Source organism: Mobula hypostoma, chromosome 3 (assembly GCF_963921235.1).
Source record: "Mobula hypostoma chromosome 3, sMobHyp1.1, whole genome shotgun sequence".
NCBI lineage: Eukaryota > Metazoa > Chordata > Chondrichthyes > Myliobatiformes > Myliobatidae > Mobula > Mobula hypostoma.
This window is the reverse complement of record NC_086099.1, coordinates 136,261,237-136,288,363: the sequence shown is the minus strand read 5'-3', so window position 1 is coordinate 136,288,363 and position 27,127 is coordinate 136,261,237. Positions and strand designations below refer to the sequence as shown.

At 42.8% G+C, this 27,127-nt stretch overlaps 1 protein-coding gene across 9 annotated transcripts in view; it reads right to left on the bottom strand.

The window, feature by feature from the left end:
• Positions 1 to 3,121: 3,121 nt before the first annotated feature.
• Positions 3,122 to 27,127, bottom strand: part of crppa (CDP-L-ribitol pyrophosphorylase A) — a 319,593-nt gene continuing 295,587 nt past the window's right edge. For all 9 annotated transcript variants that reach the window (XM_063042300.1, XM_063042303.1, XM_063042307.1 and 6 more), the window contains one exon: positions 3,122 to 4,040. In XM_063042300.1, coding sequence (XP_062898370.1) covers positions 3,936 to 4,040 — 105 coding nt within the window. In that variant the 3' untranslated portion in view covers positions 3,122 to 3,935. The remainder of the gene's footprint in view (positions 4,041 to 27,127) is intronic.

The window sequence follows — 27,127 nt, the reverse complement described above, 5'->3', positions numbered from 1 at the left end:
TTATTCCTTCTTCTAAAGTACATGACCATATACTTCCCAACACTGAACTCCATCTGCCACCTCTTTGCCCATTCTCCTAATCTGTTTTAACCCTTCTGCAGCCTCTCTGCTTCCTCAACACTACCAGCATCCCCATCTTCCTTCGTATCTTCCAGAAACTTGCCCACAAAGTCATCAATTTCATCATCCAAATCACTGATGTAAAACACAAAAAGAAGCTGGCCCTTGCTCAACAGCAATAGTTACTGGCAGCCAATCGGAACAGGATCCCTTTCTTCCCACTCTTTGCCTACTGCCAATCAGCCAATCCACTACCTATGTTAGTATCTTTCCTGTAATACTATGGGCTCTTATCTTTACTTTCGGCCTCATGTGTGGCACCTTGTCCATGGCCTTCTGAAAATCCAAGTAAACAACATCCACCAATTTTCCTTTGTCTATCCTGCATGTTATTTCTTCAAAGAATTCCAATAGATTTGTCAGGCAGGATTTTCCTTTCAGGAAACCATGCTGACTTTGACCAATTTTGTCATGTGCTTCCAAATATCCCAAAATCACATCCTTAACAATTGACTCCAACATCTTCCAAACCACTGAGGTCAGGCTAACTGGCCTATAATTTCCTTTCTTCTGTCTCCCTTCCATCTTGAAGAGTGGAGTGCCATTTGAAATTTTCCATCCTCTGGAACCATGTCAGAATCTATTGATTATTGAACAATCAATACCAATGCTTCCACAATCTTTTCAGCTACCTTTTCCAGAACACTAGGGTGTAGTACATCTGGTCCAGGTGACTTATCTATCTTCCGACGCAGTTTCCCAAGCACCATCTCCCTAGTAATAGCAACAGCACTCACTTCTGCTGATATTTTATGCAGCAGGATTATCCATTGTGACAAGAATACACATAGATTGAGATGTAGCTGTCCTGTGCTGGCACCAGTGGGATCAGCAGTTGGTCTGCCACCTGTCTTCAGGAGAGAGAGAGATAAGGAAAACAATGGAGCAGCATTTGGAGATGTGTAATGAAGGGGAAGGAGAGCTGTCAAGATCGGCTCCCTCTTTCAACCCTGAACTGTTTGAAGTGATGGACAGGCGATACCCCAGCAGGGGGATAAAAAGGGACAGGTTCGCTAAGGCAGGACACACACGACATCCGAGGTAACAAGACCCTGAAAGCGGTGCGTCTCTCACAAGTCAGTGGGAAGTACCGGGCCATAGACGCACAGGGTGGAAAGGCACGATCAGCGGGAACCTGGTGTGTGTCCACCCTTGCCTGGGTGCCAGGTTCACCGCAGGGAAACGATTGTATCTGAAAACGGAGGGGTCACGGTCGGTGACCTCAGATGACATCACAAAGGACTCGCCCGAAAGCTGACTGCGAAGGTCTGTGTGGAAGCCTTGAATATTCATTCGTTTTGCTCTCTCTCTCCTTCCCCCCATTGTCCATCGCCACGGCAGCGATTACTGTGAACCGAACTGAACTGAACTTTGCGTCACTTTGAAACTGGTCATTTACCCCTAGACAACGATAGAGCTTGATTGATCCTGTTATCTTAACTCTGTGTACATGTATGTTTATCATTGCTGAACTGTTGCATTTATTATCCTTTTGATTAGAGTACTGTGTTGCTTGTTTCTTTTAATAAAACTTTCTTAGTTCTAGTAACCCAGACTCCAACTGAGTGATCCATTTCTGCTGGTTTGGTAACCCAGTTATGGGGTACGTAACACCATAAATCAAATAAATCTCACATCTAAATATTTAGATGTTTATAATTTAAATGACACTATCAAAGGCTATCAAACTAAGGTGGTTCCAGCTCTTTCCTTTCATTCCTGCCTTATTTTGTTTCCATGTTCAACCTCCCCAGCTTTCTGAGGCATTCAAAAAGCATTCCACAGAGAAGTATTCCAACTTTACCTCTTCTGTTTAGTACTTTTTGTTGTTGATTTTTGTCCAATTTCACCAATTCTTCACCACTCCCTATCTAGTCTTAGTTATGCTGCCCTCATCCAGGCAAATTCATATGAAAATCTGAGTACTTTCTACTGAATGTTGTATTTAAAAAACAGAAAATATAAATAGAATAAAATTATCTGATTAACTGGCATATCAATGGAAAGGTTCTTTCATGAATGATTAAATTAAATGTAGCAGGGTCTGGTCTCCAATACTTATATGGATTTCCATTCTTGTTTGGAACACACATCTATCATCTGCATGCTTAACAACCCACCTTGGTTCCTGATTGATTAACTTTAACACTACTGTGTGAATCTTATTCTTTGTTGAACAATTGCCATCATCATCCTCCTACACCAATGTTTTCTCCCCACTGTTTAGATATTTTCCTCAAATTTTGTTCCTTTCATATTTTCCTGTGTTTTTATACTATCTTTTGCAGATTTTCTTGGCTCTTCCATCTAGTCTTGTCCGGGCAGCAAAAGACCAAGCACTCGCGTCTGTTTTGGTGCCGGTATGCAAAATTAAAAAAAACAAAAATGAAAATAGAGCAAAACAAAGTTGAAGGGGAAGTTGCATATGTGCATCATTTGTACAACAGTAATATTATCAGCTGAGGTAAAACAACACCAAGGCAATACTGGCAATAAGAATACAACCACACACCAAGAGGATACCAGGTTCTAGTGTGGTCAAAACATAAGGAAATTGGATCAGGAGTAAGCCATTCGGCCAAACAAGCCTGCCCCACCACTCAGTAATGGTCATGACCACTCTACCCTAGGCCCTATCTCCTCTTTTGCGTCAGTACTCCATAATCTTCACTTTGTATACTGCTTCCTAAATACATATGATGATCTAGTCCCACAATCTTCTGGAGTACAGAATTTTTGAGGTTTGCTACCTCAGTGAGAAGTTCCCGTGCACCTCAGTTTTATACATCCACCCACCCCATCATTTCCACCCCTCCCTTCCCCAAATTTCATCAGACTACAGCTTCAGTCTGCACCTGGTAGAAATGAAAGTCTTGTGACTGCTTGTTTTAGTAAATTTCCAACATATAGAATGCAGGTACAGTACTGTTAACACTGGTTGACATCAATCACAGACAAGCCTTTCATTTACAAAATACAATCATTTTATTATTTTCTTACTGCTTTAAATTATCCAATTAGAACAATAATGAAAAACTCCCTCTTCTGTAAAAATCTGAATGAGATTTTGCAAATTGCAGGACTTTAAAATCCAAATGAACTGAGTTTATATAAATCTTTGTTTCTGCACCTCAATAATGTAATGCTTGACTGAAGTCCAGGAGAACAGCTAGAGCTGATGGACTTTTCATTCTGTAATGGTGGAGGTTTCTTTTCTAGGTTTTGTTCTCTTAAAGGCAGAGTGGTAACCTCACTGCTCCTGGGACATTTCATACTGTCTAAGTGGAATTTAAATTTTCACTCCATGACTAAAATGGCTTTCGTTCACATGCTCAAATTTCCAAAATTCCAACCATGTGCTGGCTGTTAGGTTAATAGGCTTCTGTAAATTACCTCTAAATGTTTGGAAGTGGTAAAAGAATCAAAAGGGTGTTGACGAATATATGAGGGAAAATTATATGTTTTGCTCCAATGTGGAACAGGATCATTGGGATGGCTCATGTGAGACAGCATGGACTAGAAGGGCTGAATAGTAAGTAAACATTTGTAAAGTGAGAGCAGAACCTCAAGATTCTTAAAAGGAGTATCAATAGTCAGATTCTTCTGAAGAACAATGTGAGACATGACAGTTAAGTTGTTTCTGCTTTATTGCTTTTAGTGACTTAATTACTTTCTGCCATTCAAAGCTGGATTTCATGATAGAATAAGAGAGAGGATATGTGTAGCTTTTCATCGTCATCATCAGAGGGCAGTATGTTCCTTCAGATATCACAGCATCTACTTATGACTTTTATAAGTCTGATGAATGGCTGCCTTCATACCACAAGGAGCTGCCCCGTTAGAACAGGACTTCGCTGCTTTATTAATGTTTCAATGATCAAGGCTCCTTCCTTCACGGATTCTTGAGCTTTGTCCATGCTCTGCAAAAAAAAGTGAAAGTTTGTTAACAAGTCATTGGCATTAAAAAAAAGAAATGCAGAGAATTGGAACTCTGAAGTAATCCACTCCCTTTTAGCAACTGAACATATATAAAATATTCACATTCTTAGTTTATTCCCAATACTCAGATATATCAATTAAAATTTCGGTTGTGATCACTTCCTCCTGGCTTCGTCCAACACATTCAGCAAATTTATTCACTCTTCATTAATTCTAAACATTATGCTAACCACCATTGCAGACCAGTTCTCATAATGTGAGATCTCAGTTATTATTCCATGATAAATTATTTGCACAGAAGTACAGGTACTACCTGGCATTCTTCTTTTCACTACTTTTGTATTGTTTTCCTTTGTTTGGTGCTCTGACCTCACTATATGTTTACCACTGTGGCAACCGCAAGAGGTGCCTGAAGAAGACATTTATTCACACGAATGATTCTTCTCTACAATGGCAGCTTGCAATTGAGACAGCAATTAAAGGACTACAACTCAAAGGGAGATCTATGCTGACAAGAGATTTCCAGCACAGCAAAACACAGTGAGGATATCCTCAAAGTCCCCCTGCAAAAAATTAACTTCATCGATGACCCAAAAGATTATCTTGCATCTAAGAAAATAGAGTTTATGACCTTCTGTTTCTATAAGTATATGGGAAGGCACCCAGCACCCTATGAAAGTGAAACTCCAGAGACTTGTGGACGAAGCTTAACATATCATGAAAACCAGCTTCCACTCCAGAGATTTTGTCAATATTTCTCACTGTCTCAATAAAGCAAGATATTCTCACTTCCTCACTCACCCCATTGGGCAAAAGCAGAAAAGCATATATTTCTGGGCTCAAGGACAACTTCCAGATCACTTTTACAAGACTATTGAATGGATCTCTTGTATCATAAGATGACTCTAAACCTCACAATCTACCTTGTCATGGCTTTGCATTTCTTCATCTGCCTGCATGGTAATTAATCTGTAAGACTATATTCTGCATCCTGTTATTGTTTTTACATTGTACTACCTTGACCTACTGAAATGATCTGTATGAATACTTGAAAAGCAAAGTTTCTCATTGTACCTCAGTACCTTCGACAATAATAAAGCAATTCAGAAATAATGGGTTATTGTCATGGTACAGAGTATAAATTACTGGACTAATGTTAGGTGAAGTTCTTGAAGAAAAGAAGATGGCTAATGTTGTTCCATTGTTTAAAAAGGGTAGCAAAGACAAGTGAGGAAACTACAGGCCAGTCACCCTGACTTCAGAAGTGGGGAAAATGCTGGAGAGAATTCTGAGGGACATTATCTGCCAGCATTTAGATAGACAGTCGATTACGAGGGGTCAGCTTTGCTTTGTGCGTGCCAATTCATTCTTGACAAAACTTGGACAGTTTTTTGAAGAAGTAACCACAAAGGTAGATGAGGGAAGGACAGCAGGTGTTATCTATTTGGATTTCACCCAGGCCTTCAACACAGTTCTACATAGTGTTACGAGAATACACATAAAATTAAGATGTTTGCTGGCCTGGGCTAGCATCAGTGGCATCAGCAGTTGGTCTGCCACCTGCCCTCAGGGGAAGGAGAGATAAGGAACAATGGAGCAGCGTCTGGAGATGTGTAATGAAGGGATGTGGGAGGGAGAGCTGTCTGGAGCAGCTCCCCCCCTTTGAACCCTGAACTGTTTGAAGTGATGGACAGGCGATACCCCAGCAGGGGGATAAAAAGGGACAGGTTCGCTAAGACAGACACACGCCACCCGAGGTAACGAGACCCTGGAAGCGGTACGCTTCTCACGAGTGGGTGGAAAGGTACGATCAGCGGGAACCCGGTGTGTGTCCGCCCTTGCCTGGGTGCCGGGTTCACTGCAGAGGATCGACCGCATCTGGAGGAGGGGTCACAGTCGGTGACCTCAGGTGACATCACCAAGGACCTGCCCAAATGCTGTTTGTGAGCCATCCCGCTGGTCTGTGAGTGAAGCAGTGTTCTGAATGATCAGTTGTTCCTATTCTGTCTCTCTTCCCCCACCTTGTCCATCGCCATGGCAACGATTACTGCGAACTGAACTACAAACTGGACTGAACTTTGAGTCATTTTGAAATTGGTCATTTACCCCTAGACAACGATAGAGCTTGATTGATGCTGTTATCTTAATTCTGTGCACATGTGTGGTTATCATAGTTGAATTGTTGCATTTATTATCCTTTCGATTACTGTGTTGCTTGTTTCTTTAATAAAACTTTCTTAGTTCTAGTACTCCAGACTCCAACTGAGTGATCCATTTCTGCTGGTTTGGCAACCCAGTTACGGGGTACGTAACATAAGTGGGGTTCTCGTCCGCGATTTTGAACGCTAAATTTGGGACGGAGTAAATTGATTGGGTTAAAATTCCCGAAAGAAAGAAAAGACAAACAGCAGAAATGGAGGTTGAGGAATTTATAAAGGCGCCGACCTTGGAGGCATTAGAGGATGCCAGGAAATCGGAATTGATAGCTGTGGCCAAACGGGTGAATCTTGCCAAGGTGAAGTCGACAATGAGGAGAGAGGAGATACACAGAGCTATTGTAGAGCACTATGTATCTAAAGGTGTGTTTCCCCAAGGTGAGCTGGGGGTGGTGTCTATTGAAAAACCTGCTGGAGACGCGGTACAGGTACAGCTTGAAAAACTGAGACTCGAGCACGAGTTCCGGGTACGGCAGTTAGAACACGAAGAGAAGCAGTTAGAAAGGCAGGAGAGAAAGGCGGGAGAAGGAGAGAGAGTTAGAAAGGCGGGAGAAAGAGAGAGAGTTAGAAAGGCGGGAGAAAGAGAGAGAGTTAGAAAGGCGGGAGAGAGAGAAAGAGTTAGAAAGGCGGGAGAGAGAGAAAGAGGTAGAAAGGCAAGAGAGAGAAAGACAGTTGGAGAGAGAGGAGAAACAGAGGGAAAGGGAATTTGAGCTGGAGAAGTTAAAGATAAGGGCCGAGCAGGGGCTCGTGCCGAACCAAGGTGGAGGGTTCCGGGCGACCCAGGAGGTTAGGCTGGTTCCCCCTTTTGACGATACCGATGTGGATCGGTACTTTCTCCACTTCGAAAAAGTAGCTATAAGTCAGGACTGGCCGAGGGATAAGTGGGTTGTTTTACTTCAGAGTGTACTGAAAGGGAAAGCCCAACAAGCTTACTCCGCTTTATCCCCGGAAGATGCCCAGAAGTATGAGGTGGTGAAGGAGGCCATCCTCAGGATTTATGAGTTGGTCCCGGAGGCATACCGGCAGAGGTTTCGGAATGCAAGGAAGCGGTGGGACCGCACGTATTTGGAGTTTGCTCGCGAGATGCAAACATATTGTGAGCGTTGGTGCGCCTCGAAAGGGGTAGAGGGGGATTATGACAGACTGCTGCAGCTGATTCTGATTGAGCAGTTTAAAGGTTGTGTCCCTGAGGGTATGAGACCCTACCTCGATGAGAAAGAGGCAGCCACGTTAGCCGCAACTGCTAAGTTAGCGGATGAGTATGCGTTGACGCATAAAATGAAGGTTGCCCCGAGTAAAGGCTACCAGAAGGGTAGTCAGGACGAAGGGGAGAGTCCGCCGGAAAAGTCAGAAAGTAAGCCGGGGACTAGTGAAAAGGATAAGGTAGACCGGGAGCAGTCTGGTAGGAAGTCTCCTGGGGTCGTCTGTTATAATTGTGGGAAAGTCGGACACTTTGCGTCCAGGTGCTTTGCCCCAAGGAAGGAGACGGGGAAAGGAAAAGCGGAAATTTTGAATGGCTGTATTGAGCTGTTAAGCGAACCGCTAGGGAAGGACAGGTCTGAAAAAGTCCAGGAAGGGCGCGAGAGGTTTATCTCGGCCGGACTGGTGTCAGTGAAGGAGAGGTTAAAACCAGTTCCAGTGCGGATCTGGAGAGACACGGGAGCGTGTCAGTCACTAATACTGAAGAGTGTATTAGAGTTTAGCTCAGAGACCCAGACTGGGGAGGTAGAGGTCAAAGGTGTTGGGGAAGGGACAGAGTCAGTCCCTTTGCACCAGATACATTTACAGAGCAACCTGGTCTCTGGACTAGTCACGATTGGGGTGAGGTCCGAATTACCGATGAAAGACGTGGAAGTCTTGCTCGGTAATGACATCGCCGGAGGAATCGTGTTCCCAGTCGTGAGATTGACGGGTCAGCCTGCCAGCATGGAGGCCCCGCCCGCGATGGTGAATTTGGCTGAAACATTTCTGCCAACCTTGTATGAGACAGGGTGTAGTGAGATAAGAGGTAGTGAGGGAGCTGGGACGGACGTAGCAGTAGCCAGGAAAGAATTTGTGCAGACGCAGGAGCGAGACGAGGGGCTGATGGTTTTTGCCGAGACCGCTCTCTCTGACACAGCCTTGACAAGCTATTGTGCGGATGAGGAAGTGCTAAGGAAGAAAGGGAAATCAAGTACAGCATCCGCAGATGAGGAGTGGGGGGTGGTGCAAAAGAGTTATGGGGATGAGGTTTTTAAAATGGCCCACGAGGTACCCCCCGGTGGACATTTTGCGGTGCTGGAGGAAACAGTTGGTGGAATCATGAAAGAGATTTACCGGCTGCCCAGGGGGAAGAATGTTATTGATCATGACCGACGCGAACTGAGACGGTCACCGGCTTTTGATATGCTAACAAACCTAGTCGGTGTTAGTGTGGAAATCAATGATGCTAGGGGCCCCTTGATAAGAGGAAAAAACCATTTTGAAAAGATTAGGATGGGATCGGTCAGATGGGAGAAGGCTATTGTTTTGGCCAGGTCTACTGATAAGGTCTCTCCCTTAATCCCCGAAGGAGTAATTAAACGACTCGCACCCATGTGTTTGATTGTCCCGAGGAAATGCAAAGAACTGGGACGTTGGGTTATGTCTGTTACAATAGGGCAGCCAAGTAAACAACACCCATATTTTTCGAGTAATTCAGTGACTAAAGGGCTGATGAACACAGAGGTGTGTATTGGCAATTTAATACGGCTGTCTGAAGCCAGTTTGATAGTGAACCTTGAAAAAAATGAATTCGGCCACACGAGAGTCACTTACCTGGGAATTGTGGTGACACAGGGGCAGCTGGCAGTGATGCAAGCTACAGTGCAGGCTATCGCTGACCTCCCAACCCCGACAGACAAGAGGGCCCTCGGAAGGCTCTTGGAGATGGTGGGGTACTGCAGGAAGTTTTGCAATAACTCTGCGGTCAATACCCGTCCCCCTCCTACTAAGCCCTTGCGAGAGAAAATTGAGTCGGAATGGGACGACCCTTGTTATTGTGGTCCGGGACAAAACCAAATGAGAGGTTACATTGGTCGCAATTCATCAGTGTTTTTGGCCACTATGAAGTTTGCTGAGTTGGAGCCTGGTCTAAGGGATTATTAATAACACGTGTAAAAGGAACAGAAAATGTGATGACTGTCTGTCAAGGTGTTGACAGCTTCAAATTCTCTGTATTAGCTAAATAACTGTTAAAGATGTATATTGTGTATGTATCAGATAATGTAGTCATGTTTGTAATTTTTACCTCCCGGTAAAAATCCTTAAAGGGGGGAAGTGTTACGAGAATACACATAAAATTAAGATGTTTGCTGGCCTGGGCTAGCATCAGTGGCATCAGCAGTTGGTCTGCCACCTGCCCTCAGGGGAAGGAGAGATAAGGAACAATGGAGCAGCGTCTGGAGATGTGTAATGAAGGGATGTGGGAGGGAGAGCTGTCTGGAGCAGCTCCCCCCCTTTGAACCCTGAACTGTTTGAAGTGATGGACAGGCGATACCCCAGCAGGGGGATAAAAAGGGACAGGTTCGCTAAGACAGACACACGCCACCCGAGGTAACGAGACCCTGGAAGCGGTACGCTTCTCACGAGTGGGTGGAAAGGTACGATCAGCGGGAACCCGGTGTGTGTCCGCCCTTGCCTGGGTGCCGGGTTCACTGCAGAGGATCGACCGCATCTGGAGGAGGGGTCACAGTCGGTGACCTCAGGTGACATCACCAAGGACCTGCCCAAATGCTGTTTGTGAGCCATCCCGCTGGTCTGTGAGTGAAGCAGTGTTCTGAATGATCAGTTGTTCCTATTCTGTCTCTCTTCCCCCACCTTGTCCATCGCCATGGCAACGATTACTGCGAACTGAACTACAAACTGGACTGAACTTTGAGTCATTTTGAAATTGGTCATTTACCCCTAGACAACGATAGAGCTTGATTGATGCTGTTATCTTAATTCTGTGCACATGTGTGGTTATCATAGTTGAATTGTTGCATTTATTATCCTTTCGATTACTGTGTTGCTTGTTTCTTTAATAAAACTTTCTTAGTTCTAGTACTCCAGACTCCAACTGAGTGATCCATTTCTGCTGGTTTGGCAACCCAGTTACGGGGTACGTAACAATAGTAAGCTGCTCTGGAAGGCCTCACACGGAATCCAGGTAAAGCAAGTAAGGTGGATTCAAAATTGGCTCAGAGGTAGGAAATAGAAAGTGGTGGTTGAAGGCTGGTCCTCAGAATAGAGGCTGATGACTAGTGGTGTGCCATAGGAGTTGGTGGTTTCACCCTTGTTATTTATTATTTATATCAATGATTTGGATGCAAAATCAGGAAGTTTATGGATGACATGAAATTAGGAGGTGTTGCCAACAGTGAAAAAGTTTATTGTCGATTACAAGGGGATCTTGATCACTTAGGAAAGTGGACAAAGGAGTAGCAAATGAAATTCAATACAGGTAAATGTGAGGTGATGTAATTTGTAAAGTCAAACCAGAATATGGCTTACACTATGAATAGTAAAGCACTAGGGAGTGTATTGGAACAAAGGCACCTTGGAGTACTTGTGCATAGCTGGTTGAACCATGGTTCAACAAACTATGCACATAGGGAGGTGAAAAAAAAGGATGAATTCATCAGTCAGTGTACTAAGTCTGAGAGTTTGGATACTATGTGGCAGTTGCTTAAGTCAATGGTGAGGCCACACTTCAAGTACAGTGTACAATTTTGGTGACCATTATAGGAAAGATAAGGTTAAACTGAAAAGGGTGCAGAAAAGATTTATGCCGATGTTGCAAAACTAGGAGGCCCTAGTTGTAGTGCAGTGTGGCCACTACAGGTCTTTATTCCTAGGAAAATAGGAGAATGAGGGGCAACCTTATTCAAATGTCTAAATGTTTAAAGTTATAAGGTGATCAACAATAGTAATTTCTTCAGGGTAGGAGAGTCTAAACCCAGGTGGCAAAGATTTAGGTGCAAGAGGAAATATGTAAAAGAGATCTGTGAGGCAACCTTTTGACACAGAGCATGGTGAGTGTATGGAATGAAATGACAAAGGAAGTGGTTGCGGCAGGTATAACTGTATCACTTGGATAGGTACATTAAAGGGTGGGGCTTTGAGGGATATTAGATTAGATTAGGCTATGAGGACTCTCAGTCCTTGTTTATTGTCATTTAGAAATGCATGCATTAAAAATGATACAAAGTTCCTCCAGAATGATATCACAAGAAACACGGGACAAACAGGATATGGGCCAAATGCAGGAAATTAGGGCGAGTTGGGTGGGCATCATGGTTGCCATGGACTCATTGGGCTGAAGGACTGTATTGCTCTATTACACTGTGATTAATAAACCAACAAAATAAGTTCACATTCCACTATGTCAACTATGGAATTAAAATTCAATTTGCAATAGCCTTAGTAACAATGTCCACACAAAACATATCATCATAAAACTGGTTTTGAGAATCTTTTGGCTGAATCTGAAGTCACCCCACAGACTTTACAAGAGCAATAGATGCTGCTATCACAAAAAAAAATAGATAATGTGATCACTGACTGACATTGTCTCCTTATAGAACAATGCCTAGATTTTAAAATTTCTGCTCTTGTTTTCAAACGAACCAGTGGTGTCACCTCAATTACCTTTACTACTCTCACAGCTACATCCTCTAATCATTTAGCCAACAGTCTCTGAACTCAATCACTAACTCTGTTTCTCTTTCCACAAATAGTGTCAGAGTGCTATGTATTCCCAGCATTTTCTGCCTAGACCTCTGTACCTCCCTCTGCAATAACTGGAAGACCACAATTTGTGTGAATTGGTGATAATATCTCATCCTCACTTACGATCAACACTGGTGCATCTCAGGGGTGTGTGCTTAGCCCACTGCTCTACTCTCTCTATACCCATGACTGTGTGGCTAGGCATAGCTTAAATACCATCTATAAATTTGCTGATGATATAACCATTGTTGGTAGAATCTCAGGTGGTGATGACAGGGCGTACAGGAGTGAGATATGCCAACTAGTGGAGTGGTATCGCAACAACAACCTTGCACTCAACGTCAGTAAGACGGAAGAGCTGATTGTGGACTTCAGGAAGGGTAATACGAAGGCACACATACCAATTCTCATAGAGGGATCAGAAGTAGAGAGAGTGAGCAGCTTCAAGTTCCTGGGTGTTAAAATCTCGGAGGACCTAACCTGGTCTCAACATATTAGTGCAGCTATAAAGAAGGCAAGACAGCAACTATACTTCATTAGGAGTTTGAAGTGATTTACCTCAACAAAAACATTCAGAAACTTCTATAGATGTACCATGGAGAGCATTCAGACAGGCTGCATCATTGTTTGGTATGGAGGGGCTACTGCACAGGACCAAAAGAAGCTGCAGAGGGTCGTAAATTTAGTTGGTTCCATCCTGGGTTCTATTAAGGACCCCCAGCACCCAGGGCATTCCCTTTTCTCACTGTTACCATCAGGCAGGAGGTACAGAAGCCTGAAGGCATACACTCAGCGATTCAGGAACAGCTTCTTCCCCTCTGCCATCCGATTCCTAAATGGACATTGAACCCATGAGCACGTGCTAATTTTTTAATATATATTATTTTGGTTTTTGTATGATTTTTAATTTATTCAATATACTTATACAGTAATTGATTTATTTATTTATTTTTCTTCTATATTATATATTGCATTGAGCTGCTGCTGTTAATTTAACAAATTTCACGACACATGCCATTGATAATAAACCTGGTTCCGATTCTGATTATTTGTCCCAAAATAGTGTAGTTCCATGTCAACCTATTTCCTGCTCTCAAGTCCAGGCTTAGTTTAAACTTTCAGGCATTGGTCAAGCAGTCCAAATGCAGTCAACTAAGCTTGATTGCCACAATTACACTGCAGCATCTGGAAGGCCTCCACAGTAAGATATTTTTAATGCTATAAATAAATCTTAAAATTTTAATTAAACTAACTGCAATTGTTATACAAAACATCTGCACATTTCTAATAATATGGAAGTGTTGATGTCCCAATATGACTTAAAGAAAGATCCCGAGATACAATGGACTGGGCATTTAAGCTGAAATTAATGGAAGCTAAATTTTGAGCATGGATTGAATTGCAAAGGCCAGATTGTGAGGTAATTCCACATTTGCACTTTGAAATAAAGTCTCTGAGCTTAATCACATCTCTAAATTTTTATCTTTCTTGTCTTGGAGGTTTGACCTCTCAACAACAACCACTTTCATTTCCATGGAACATTTAACCTAGTAAAGTATCCCGATTCATTTCATAGGAACAAACTAAGACACCAAGGCTCATGGGTTTACAGAAGTGCAAAAAATTAGAGAAGGAATTCTAGAATGCAAATCTAGTCTGGAGAAGGCATGGCTTCCAATATGATAATGGTGAATACCAGGGATGAATATTAATCAGAACTAAGCTGAGGCTATGGCCTGCTCTGGGCTTTGTGTCTGTGGGCTCAGCAACATTTACTCGGCTCTGCGCCGAACTGAAGCCGAAGATGTGGCCTCCTCTACACTTCGTGTCTATGGACTCACTTTTGTTCTGAATGCTATTTGCTTACTTTTTTCTCCCTCCTCTGCACACTGGGTGTTTGACTGTCCTTTTATGTGGGTTCATTTGAGTTTCTTTGATTTGTGGTTGTCTATAAGGAGACGAATTTCAAGATTGCATAATGTATACATACTTTGATAATAAATGTACTTTGAACTTAGAATTGGATGCTTAAAGCATTTGGACAGATGAGAGACACATGGAGAAATGAGGGTGTAAAGAACTTTAATTACAAGGAAATATATTTTAAAAGCAAAACATTGCTTAATTGGGACCCAACAAAGCAAATATAAGTGTATCTGATGCTGGAACTTCTTCTGAGCTAGGGTACAACCTCAGAATTTTGGGAGGGCTCAAATTAACACGACATTGCTCACTTAAAGAGCCAGTGGGCTGACTTTGCTTTAAGAACTCTATTCTTCAGTAACTGTTTGGTTTTCACTTTCAGTATAATTAAGGTAAGTACCTTTCTGCTGAGAAACATCAAAGGCCTACTTCAAAGAAAAAGTTGACTAACAGTTGCTGAAATTATTGGTATTCCGAAGTTCAGTGTCACCATATACTACCTTGAGATTCTTTTACTTGCAGGTATTTACAGGAAAAAAAATAAATTAAGAAAAACTAAATCACAAAAGACAAACAAACAGCCAACGTGCAAAAGAAGATAAATTGTGCAAAGAAAAAGAGTAATACTGAGTACAATCAAGAGAAAATCTGCAGATGCTGGAAATCCAAGCAATGCACACAAAATGCTAGAGGAACTCATCAGGCCAGGCAGCATCTATGGAAAAGAGTACAGTCAGTGTTTCAGGCCGAAACTTTGACTGTACTCTTTTCCAAATAATACTGAGTTGTAGAGTCCCTGAAAGTGAGTCCGTATGTTGTAGGGTCAGCTCCGCATTGAGGTGAATGAAGTTATGGGACTTAGGGCTCCTATAACTCTTGTCTGATGGTACCAGCAAGAAGACAGCATGGCCCAGATGGTGGGGATCCTTGATGACGGATGCTGCTTTCTTGTGGCAGCACTTCTTGTAAATGTCCTCAGCGATGGGGAGGGTTTTGCCTGTGATTGATTGGGCTGTATCAATGTTAGGCAAAATAACTAATTGAGGAAATTCAGGCCAGTTTTAGTTCCACTCTTTAGATTCATAATACAACCATGGTTTCACAAGTATCATCAAGTTGCTTAAATGTTCAGTTTAAAAAACTGCTTGCTTGACATTTACAAAAAATACTTTAAAGTCTTTCTGATAACCTAGAAACTAGTCTAAGGTAAAAATCTTATTTCATAATCTTCTCCAACATCTAATAATTTACAGGTAAAAATGTTTCAAGATCTCACAATCAGCATCAAGTTTATTATCACTGACAAGTATAATGAAATTTGTTGTTCTGTGGCAGGCGTACAGTGCAAGACATAAAAAATAATAAGTTACAATAAAAAGATTAAAAATGCAAAGCAGGAACGGTGAACTGTTCTGAAATCTTACAAAGCAAAAATACAGTGGGCGTGGTTCGTCCATGGCTCCAATTATTAAAGTTCATGTGCATTCTAATAAGAATATTTATCTGTGGTAGAGTGGCTGTTGTCAGGAAATGTAGAGGAGGCTTGACCCAAACACAGAGCAGCAGGGATGACTTAGCAGTGAGTGATAACTGAAGTAATCAACTACAAAATAACCACAAGGGGACCAGAAGACCAGAAGGCAAGAGAGAACAGATACTGAACACAACTGACAACAAGGTAACTGAAGGCAAGTAGGAACTGGTTGAGGCTAGCTGGTTCAATGGGTGAACAAGCCACAGGCGATGAGTTGGAAACGCATGTCAGGTGAATCCTGCTAGCTGAGTGCAGACTGGAAGATACCTGCCTGTGCAGGCCTGACAGAATCCCCTCTCCTACAGCCGGCACCTGAAGGCCCAGGGCAATCAGGATGGATCTGGTGGAACTCCTCAATGAGTGATTGGTCCAAGATGAAACTGGACGGCACCCAAGACCTCTCCTCCAGACTGTACCCTTCCCAGTCGACCAGGTACTACACACACCATCCATAGTGAAGTGGATCCATCAACTGATGACTTGAGTACATTGGACCACCTTCCACCATTGTTAGTTCCAGAGGAGCAGGTTTAGGTGGGTTGAGTGCTCCATGGTCAACAGGCTTGAGGTAGGACACATGGAAGGTAGGTGCAATCCTGTGGGACGGTGGCAGCTGGAGATGGTAAAAGCTGATGTGATTGATAACCTTAAAAGGACCAATGAACCGGGACGAGAGCTTGCAGCAGATCTCAGGTGAACAGCCAAACACAGTCCCACGTTTTTCTTAGGCACTGGTATAATTGAAGCCTGCTTGAAGCAGGTGGGCACCTCTGACTGCTGAAGTGAGAGATTAAGGTATCAGTGACACTCCAGCCAGTTGTTCAGCACAGATCTCTTGTACTTGGCCAGATACCCTGTTGGGCCAGATGCTTTCCCTGGGTTCACCCTCCTGAAAGATGCTCTTATGTTGGCCTCAGAGACTGAAATCACAGTCGTTGAATGCTGTGAGAGTTTGTGATGGTGTCTCCATGTCTTGACAGTCAAAGCGAGCTCATCTGGAAGTGAAACCTTATTGCCACTTATGATGGTTGGTTTCACTTTTGTAAGAGGTGGCAGCATTCAAACCCTGCTACCAGCTGTCGAGCATCCTTCAGTGATTCAAGTTTGGTCTGGAATTGCCACTCATATGAAAAGGCTTTCTGGAGGTCATACCTGGACCTCTTGTATTTTACCTGGTCGCCAGACCTGAACACCACTGACCTGGCCCTCAGCAGATTGCGGATCTCATAGTTCATCCAGGGCTTCTGGTTGGGGGGGGAGACCCTGAAAGATATTATGGGGGAACACTTGTCTTTGACATAGAGCACATGTTCAAGGCTGCTGCTGGAACACTAAAGTGTGAACATTAGAAGGAAGCATTAGGCACTTGACTGTTACTACACAACCTAGTAGAAGGCAGATGTGAACCTGCTGCTTCAATGCTACTTGGGGAGTCCACAGTTTGCTGTCATCGTGTGACCCATCCACAGCTCTTACCAATAGAAGTTCCAAATCCCCTGAACATGTTCTGCCTTTTAGTTTTCATTGACAGGAACTACTTAAATGATCCTGCTGTGGCAAAATATTGTACATATACAGGTCTAGCAATTGCACCACTTTCTTCCATGGTCCATTGGACATTGTTTTCTGCATGAAAATCATTTCTCCACAAGCCTAAGTGAAAATGGCATTGGATCCCCCAGCAGCATTTTCTGTGCAAGTCCCGGTATGGTGTGTTTTCCAGTATTGAATCTATTCCTTATCCCACGAGTAGCAATGTGATTTTGCTGTGCATTGGTGGTTGCCAAATTTTCTACAACTCCACAGTAACCATACTTCAAAACGACTTAATCTGAGGCCAAATGCTTTAAAGTCTTCTAAAATTAAGATAAATGAATTCTTTTCTTTCATTAGTAGCCTGCAAGATATTCCAGCTTTTTTTCCTGAATAAGGTATTTACAAAACTGCCAGTGCTTGCTGACGGAGATTTGTGACTTTCCTTACCTGAATCTTATTTTCAGGCATTTTCCATTGATCAAAATAACTCAGTTGGATTGCTGGGTTAGAGACAGTCAGTTGTTCCTTCACACCAGGACTTTGGAATCTGATCTTCAAAAGGCCAACATAATAAGATGAATCTCAAACTGATTGTTTTAAAGTCTGCAATTAGTCATGGCCATGAGAAGGTATGGCATCTTTAAGTGGACTAAGGTTTATCCCCATGACTGGAACTGAGGCTTAGAGGGGGAGGAGGAGGCTCCAAGCCAAGCTAAAACACAGAGGAACGAGGCCACCTCTACCCAGCATCCTGTTAGCATCAGTTGCTGGAGAACAAAGTTGAGGACTCAAAGGCAAGATTGCTGAATCGGAGGGAAAAGAGAAATTGTTGTGCTCTATGTGTAATTGAGACATGGCTCACTCACAGCACTCCAGACAGGGAAATCAGACCCAAAGGCTTTTCAATTCACAGGATGGACCGAATTACTCATTTGGGAAAGGCAAAAAGTGGTGATAATCAAAATAATAATAATCAAATCCCATTGGTGCTCTGATGTGGCAATTTTGTCAAACTCACATTCACCTGACCTTGAACACCTAATGGTCAAATGCCATATGTCTATTTTCTTAAGGAATTTTCATCCGTAACCCTCACCAGAGTTTACATACCACCAGCAGCTGGCTATAATCAAGCACTTGAGATATTGCATGATGCCATCTCTAAACAAGAAACAGTCCATCTTGATGTATTTCAGATCATAGTCAGGGACTTCAAATAGGCTTGTTTGGAGAGATCCCCGCCCAGTTACCATTAGTATGTAACCTGTAGCACCAGATGTCTCAACACACTAGACTACTGCCATACTAAGATAAGGAATGCCTTCCATTCCATGCTCAGACCATGTTTCAGGAAACCTGTACTTGGCTGTCCACCTCCTATCTATATAGAGGCATAGAGGCTAAAGAGCAAAGTTCCAGAGATTAGGATACCAGAGAACAAGTTGTGGGAGGCAGGGGAGTGGCTTTTTGATTGCTTCAAGTCAGTAGACTGGGCCCTGTTCAAGGACTCATTGCAGATCTGAACGAATACACCATGACTGTCATGGATTTTATTAAAACAGTTGCAGACAAGTGTGCCAAGCAAGATCAGTCAGAGTCTTTCCCAACCAGAAGGCCTGGATGAACCATGAGATCTGCAGTCTGCTGAGGGCCAGATCAGAGGAATTCAAAATCTGATGACCAAGAAAGTTACAAGAGGTCCAGGTATGATCTCTGGAAAGCCATCTCAAATATGAAGTGGCAATTCCAAACTAAATCTGAATCAATGAAAAATGCTCAACCGTTGTGGCAGGGCTTGAATGATTTTACCTCCTATAAAGGTAAATCAAGCAACATAGGCGACAACAGGGCTTTGCTTCCAGATGAACGCAATGCCTTCCAAGCTTGCTTTGACCATCAAGGCATGGAGGAACCAACACGAACGCTGACAGACCCCACTGATCCTGTGATTTCAGTCTAACAGGCTGACATATATGCAGCCTTTATGAGGGTGAACCCATTTAAAGCATCTGTCCCAGACAGGATGCCTGGCCAAGTAATAAAGACCTGTGGTGATCAACTGGCTGGACTGCTCATTGAGATCTTTAACCTCTCACTTCGGCAGTCAGAGGTGCAACCTCCTTCCAGCAGGCTTCACCTATACCAGTACCTCAGAAGAGCATGGTAATCTGCCTCAATGTCTATCATCCACAGTGATGAAATGTTTTGAGAGGTTGGAGTTGAAACATATCAAGTCCTGCCTGACAGGTGACTTCAATCCACTCCAATTTGTCCACCAGAGCAACAGCAGATGCCACCTCATTGGCTCTTCACTCAACCCTGGAACTTCAGGACAACAAATATACACATACAAGAGAAGGTTCTTTATTGACTGCAGATTAGTATTCAATACCATCAAAGCCTCAAAACTGATCAATAAGCTTCAAGACCTTGGCCTCAATATCTCCTTTGCAATTGGATCCTCGATCTCCTCACCTGCAGACCCCAATCAGTTCGGATTGGTAACAATATCTCCCCCACAACCTCCTTCAGAACAGGTGCACTGGAAGGTTGTGTGCTTAGCCCTCTGCTCTACCCACTTTACATTTATGACTGTAAGGCTAAGCACAGCTCTGATGTAGGCCAAAGCAAAGATGGTGACAAATCAGTACATATTAGGGAGATTGAAAATCTGGCTGAGTGGTACCACAGCAACAACTTCTCACTCAATGTCAGCAAGACCAAGGAACTGATTATTGACTTCAGGAGGAGAAAGCCAGAGGTCCATGAGCCAGTCTTCGTCAGAGGATCAGAATTGCAAAGAGTCAGCAATTTTTAAATTCCTCTGGTGTTATCATTCTGGAGGGCATGTCCTGGGCCCAGCATCTGAGTGCAATTACGAAGAAAGCACAGCAGCACCTTCACTTCCCTAGGATTTTACGAAGATTCAGCATGACATCTAAAGCTTTGACAAACTCCTATAGATATGTGATGGAGAGTATATTGACTGGCTGCATCAGAGCTTGTATGGAGACACCAATGCCCTTGAATGGGAATCCTACAAAATGTGAGGTGAGGACCTCCGTCTGTCAGAGTTGGCCATGGATATTTCCTCCTAACTGTCTAGATATGCAAGCCTGGGCAGTACAATATGGAGAAGCAAGCTGTTGCTAATGTAGCAAGCTCCCCCTCTCCACGCATCTGATGAACCAAAAAGAACGGCAGTGTCCGATACAATTTGGTACCAGCAGCGCGCAGGAGTTACTAGTCAGCATTGAACTCAACGTAGGATTGCCTTAGGGAGTCCAGCTCCGGATTTTTATCCTTAGGGTTTATTCCCGAAGCCTTCCCCATGTGTGGATATAGCTGCAAGGCAGTGGAGGTTTGAGATCAGAGTTTTTCTCCTCCCAGATGAGCTGACAACCATGGCCGATGAGCCACATCTGCCCGAAGCAACTGGTTTTATGGCATCAGTAACCCATCTGTTCCCCTTCTCCTGTCAGTAGAAATGATTCCACCGGGCTTAGTAGCTAAACCATATGTGAAGACCAGGAGATGGACACCCTTTGAGGTGCACGCCATAGGGAGCATTTAATAGGTACTGGGAGCTTGTCCCCATTACCACCATCAGCTATGACAACCTTAATGTAGTGGATACAGTAAAGCCCTCCCCAAGACTGAGCACATCCACATAAAGTGTTGTTGCATAAAAGCAGCGTCCATCATCAGAGACTCCCTCCACCCAGGATATGCTCTCCTCTCACTGCTCCCATCAGGAAGAAAATACAGGAGCCTCAGGACTCAGACCACCAAGTTCAGGAACAGTTATTATTCTTCAATCATCAGGCTCTGAACCAAAAGGTTAACTCCATTCAACTTCACTCGCCCCATCACTGAAATGTTCCCACAACCTATGGACTCACTTTCAAGGAGTCTTCATCTCATGTTCTCAATATTTATTGATTATTTATTTATTTATTATTGTATTTTTCCTTTCTTTTTGTATTTTCACAGTTTGTGGTCTTTTGCACATTGGTTGAATGCCCAAGTTGGTACAATCTTTCATTGGTTCTATTATAGTTATTATTCCATTATGGATTTACTGAGTATGCTTGCAAGAAAATGAATCTCAGGGTGAGGGTGGAGCTAAGCTGGCACTTGACAGTTACTCCTTTGAGCTCATCTATGGAAACAGCTGTGAATTTCTGCATTTAATGTCTCTCTTCTTCCATTTCAAGGTGGATGGGATTCCGTCGAAGGCCCTGACCTCAAAATTTGGTTCTTTGCAGCATTGGGACCCACACCTGGAGGCTCATGACTGGCCGTTTCTCAATATCAAGGACCCGGCCTAGAAGGTGAGGATGCCTTCGGGGTTCCAAGGCTTTGCAGCCCTGGGGATGAGCCAATTCTATGCCGGTGTCACCAACTGAAGAGTAGCGGGAGAAAGTGGAACATTGGGAACAGCAGATCAGCTTTCAAGGGAATAGCTTGCTGTCTCTCTTTCTCTCGTTGATAGGGGAGAGTTTGTTGCTGACTCTCGAGTTGGGGAACTCGGGGGGAAGAAAAGGCGACGTGGCAGACTTTAACGTCATAATCAGCAAGTTGCTAGTCTTTTTTAGTCTCCCCTTTTGCTGTGAAAGAGGAACACTCTCTGTTCTTTTATTACGGAGCGAGAGAACCTATGGTATGTTGAATTGTTGGGTGAATGATTAGTTTTTGTTGTACTGCAGATCATGATCTTTCCTGGGGGCCTCGCTATTGCCTACTTGGTGGGTGGAGAGTGTTGATGCTTTTCACTGACTTAAGTGGGGGAGGGGTGGGCCACTGCTTCACTATTGCTTGTGCTTGAGAGGAGGGGGGGCTTTAGGGTTCTAACATTTTTACTGTCACTCGTTCTTTGGGGCACTCTTCTGTTCTCATGGATGTCAGAAAAAGAACAAGAATTTCAGGTTGTATATTGTATACATTCTCTGATATTAAATGGAACTATTGAACAATTAAACTATTACATATGGTGACGTGTGTACTTTGATAATAAATTTACATTGAACTTCTAAGCTACTTATAGCTACATTCAATAATTGACAATTCCCGAGCTTGGCAACAAAGTTGCGAACGTCCTTGGGGAAATAACAAGATCCTCAGTAGTGCAGAGTGCCTTGCCACTCGCCAATAGGTTAGACATCAATTTGCTTGGGAAAGCCGATACAAGTGAAATTATTCAATGATTCAGATGTTGTGGAGAAATGGATTGTATACGACGTTACTTAGCTAAGGCTATGGCAACAGGCAGAATAGCTGTACTAATATATCTGGTTAAACATAGAACATAGAAATCTACAGCACATTACAGGCCCTTCGGCCCACAATGTTGTGTTGACCATGTAACCTACTCTAGATACTGCCTAGAATTTCCCTACCATATAGTCCTCTATTTTTCTAAGCTCCATGTACCTATCTTAAAAGACCTGAGTGTATCCCCCTCTACCATCATCGCTGGCAGTGCATTCCATGCACCCACATTCTCTATGTGAAAAACTTATCCCTGACATCCCCCTTGTTCCTACTTCCAAGCACCTTAAAACTATGCCCTCTTGTATTAGCCATTTCAACCCTGGGAAAAAGCCTCTGGCTATCCACACAATCAATGCTTCTCATCATATTATTCACCTCTATCAGGTCATCTCGCATCCTCTGTCACTCCAAGGAGAAAAGGCTAAGTTCACTCAATCTATTCTCATAAGGCATGCTCTTCAATCCAGACAACATCCTTGTAAGTCTCCTCTGCACTCTTCTCTATAGTATCCACACTCTTCCTGTAGTGAGGTGACCAGAACTGAACGCAGTTCTCCAAGTGGGGTCTAACTAAGGCCATGCAGTAGCTACAACATTACTTTCCAGCTCTTGAACTTAATCCCACAGTTGATGAATGCCCACACACCATATGCCTTCTTAACAATACTGTCAACCTGTGCAGCAGCTTGGAGTGTCGAATGGACACGGACCCCAAGATCTCTCTGATCCTCCGCATTGCCAAGAGTCTTACCTTCAATACGATATTCTGCCTTCAAATTTGACCTACCGAAATGAACACTTCACACTTATCTGGATTGAACTCCAACTGCCACTTCTCAGCTCAGTTCTACATCCTATCAACGTCCTGCTGTAACCTCTGACAATTCTCCAGACTATCCACAACACCCCCAACTTCTGTGTCATCAACAAACTTACTAACCCACCCTTCTACTTCCTCATCCAGGTCACTTATAAAAATCACAAAGAGGAGGAGTCCCAGAACAGATCCCTGAGGCACACCACTGGTCACCGTCCTCCATGCAGAATATGAACCATCCACAAACACACTTTCTCTTCTGTGGGCAAGCCAATTCTGGATCCACAAAGCAAGGTCTCCTCGGATCCCATGCCTCCTTACTTTCTGAATGACCCTTGCATGGGGATCCTCGTCAAATGCCTTATTGAAATCCACACACACTACATCCACTGCACTACCTTCATCAACATGTTTTGTAACATCCTCAAAGAATTCAATCAGGCTCGTAAGCCTCAACCTGCCCTTAGCAAAGCCATCCCTAATCAGATTATGCTTCCCCAAATGCTCATAAATCCTGCCTCTCATGATCTTCTCCAACAACTTGCCCACTATTGAAGTAAGACTCATTGGTCTATAGTTTCCTGGGCTATCTCTACTCCCTTTCATGAACAAGGGAACAACATCTGCAACCCTCCAATCCTCTGGTACTTCTCCTGTCCTTATTGATGATGTAAAGATCATCGGCAGAGGCTCAGCAATCTTCTTCCTCGCTTAAAATATGTCAGTACGCAAAGAATCAGAGTACATTTATTATTAAAGTATTTATAAATTATACAACCTTGAGATTTGTCTGCTTACAGGCAGCCACAAAGCAAGAAACCCGAAAGAACCCAATTAAAAAAAAGACCAACACCTGATGGATGCACAGTGAACGAGATAAAAACACATTATGCAAACAATAGAAGCAAGCAACAGCATTCTGAACCAGATTGAGTCCATAGACCCGAATCCCCAGAGCAGCCAGAGTAGTCCCAAAGCCTCGGTCTCAAATTCATTATATAACAAGGAAGGCTGCTACAAAGCACGTGACAACGGGAGCAGACTCACAGCCTCAGTGTCGTGGAGAGAGGAGTGAACAATGTGCGAAAGTGAACAAAATTGACCTGACTCTCGCCTCCGGTCCTGACACCCTGTCTTTCTAGTCGATCTGGGCCAGCGTTTAAATCGACCAAACACTGGGTTATGCCCGCCAGACCCCAGCGTAGAGCCTGCACTTCACCGCCGAGCCCGAAGCCATTCTCGACCTCTCCAAACTGGCACAGCGATCCAACCTCGCACCCAGGTTAGATGGACAGACACCAAAACTTCTCTGCCTCGACATCTCTTTGAATCGCTTGCCACAACTCCATCTCCATCTCCGAAACTGCCTCAGCACGTTGCACCCTGACTTTGCAACATACGGCTCATCCCTCAAGTCATCTTCATCTCCGCTCTCTTCTTGATTGTATGCATTGATAGTATACCACAATTTACCCCATAAAAAGTGTTATTAATGATGTTTTAGTGGTATTTCTTGCCTTCTGAACTACCTGTAAGCTGTTGCACAACTTCAGATGCACCACCTTAAACCAGAAGATATCTTGTAGATATCTGGAGATTCCCAAGCTTGGCCTTTTGCAAACCTGTGTCCAATTTTCTGGAATTAAACGTTTGCATACTGTGTAGACTCTACAAAGAAGAAACCAAATTTCACTTTTGTGGAGTTTTCAGTAGCTTGGTGTGGGAAAGTCTGTAAAACAGACTGACGTGTTTCCATGTATATATAATAAAAGTTATCACAATAAATTCACTTAATTTCATACACTGTCTTAATGTACTCCAGCCTTTCAAAAAGCACTAACAGATTGATTTGCACATTCTGTCCCACACTAAGCAATTACATTTTTCTGGAGAAAGATAGTCAATCCTTACAACTGTCAGCTTTAACTAAAGTTGTTTATGGTCCGTCAATAATTTTAAAATAGACATTCAAAATATTTGAATTGGAAAAATCTCTGCATTGACAGCTTGATGTTAACAATGAAGTCTGAAACGAGACATACTTTCTGAATGCATTAAGTAGTAACATGCAGAATGATTAACACATGCCTCTTCTCAGCACCTGAATCACTCCATATCCTCTTCTCGACCCGCTCCTTTGTTTTCCACTACCACCCAGAACCACCCTAGCTAGACAGCTGCGTTATTCTCTACTAGATGGGGCCCGGACAGACTGTTCCCCGTGAGACAATTGTAATAAATAAAGAAAAAGAAATACTTCTGAGCTCCCTTTGCCCAACAAGTTTGGCAAGATTCTGAATTTATTAAGTGTGAAGCTCATGCCTCTCAACTTTGTTGTATATTAGAAAACGTACCAACCCTAGTGAAGTAGCATCTGTTGGACAGTTACAGGAAAAGGTAAGCTGCACTTTTAAGTTTAAAACAACATACCACAACCACAAGAAATAATGTAGTATATTGGAATTTGTAATTTTCCACAACTTTATACAAAGTAGAAACAGGTCATTTCAGGCAGAAATTTGTGCAGTATTTTTGACCTCTGCAGCCAAGTTCCACTTGACTTGTGACCTGAAGCTGACACTAAAAAAAGGAATGCATTCCCGGTGGATATTATTCCACCTTAGGAGCATGAATTTATAAAATTACTCTTAAAAGTTTATTTAATGATTTCGTCTCCATCAATCACTGTTTAAAAACCTGAGCAGTAAGGTTATTCTTAAATAAGCAGAGATTGGTTCAAACTAGGTTTCATTTAATTCCACTTTTTAATAGAGTCTCAGGAGGCCAATAATGCCGGTGTTGTAATTTAATAGCTGTTCCATCTGTCCATCACCTCTCAAGAAATGGCAGCAACAACTGATTTACTTAGTGCAGGAAACATGCATCACTTCTAAGTTTTCACATAAATATTTGACCCACGTAAGTCTTTCCTTGCCTTATAATGAAAAGATTCTAAGTGCATATTGGAGAAAGCAGAATACCAATGGCTCCAGTTCAACTGAGGCTAAGAACAGTTTCTTGCTGAACTTATCCTCAAAATGCTAGGAACTGTGGAACAGAAAGCATTATTTTCTCCATTTTAATACCACATTTGAAACTGCATTTTCAGAGTTGACAGGAAAGTATTTTTATTTCAAACGACACAAATTATTCTTTGTTTTTTAACTGACATTATGGGTGGAGTTTGCCAGTGGAGTTTTGCATTGTTTAAAATTAATGCAAGTCCAATTATTCATTACATGATACAATGCCTTGATTTGCTTGGGTGGGTAGAAAGATTTAAAATGATGCCGGGCTACAGTGGAAGCTCTATTAGATGCTGCATTTAATTGATGCTATTTAAAAGCAAACTGGAAACTTAAATATAACAGCAGTAAAGCACTTAGTAGTCCTTTGACCTTGTAACTTAGGCTGACATTAAGACCTAGGTCTTCCTTCATAGTTAGGGTAATAAACTGTGCATTGAGGCCAAGCAGTATCTCCTATCACAGTTCTGGGACTACTGCTGGCGCCTCTTTGTCTGCTCTGTGCTTTGAATACAGTTGGGGGTAGGGAGCACGTGCTGAATTACTGAAACGTTTCCATCCCCTACAAACCTGGTTCTTGGGAGTGGCAGGTATAGCTTGAGGAAGGTCCTTGTCTTCTGATGTAGGGACAGAACTTGGTAGCAAGGCTCCTTCACTCAGCTTCTCCACAACATTGCTTCAGCCAATGCAATCAATGAGTTCAGAAATGAGTGCTTTTCTACTTACTTAATGTTATCTAATATTGCCATAACATACGCAAGCTAATGAGATTAATATTACTTCAATTAAATTTTAAGACGTTATATTCTAGGAATCATTTCTCAAAGTTGTATTGCTTTAATCAATTACTCTATTTCACATTTCCCTTTTGTAACTAATTTGATTCCCCCATTTCCTGTGCCTTGGCTAGGAAAATGATACTTCCCCCAACTCCATCATCCTAAATTTACAAATGGCAAATTGGGAAAATGGAGTGTGTTGAGATTGTCCGCTCAGACGAACAATCAGTTGC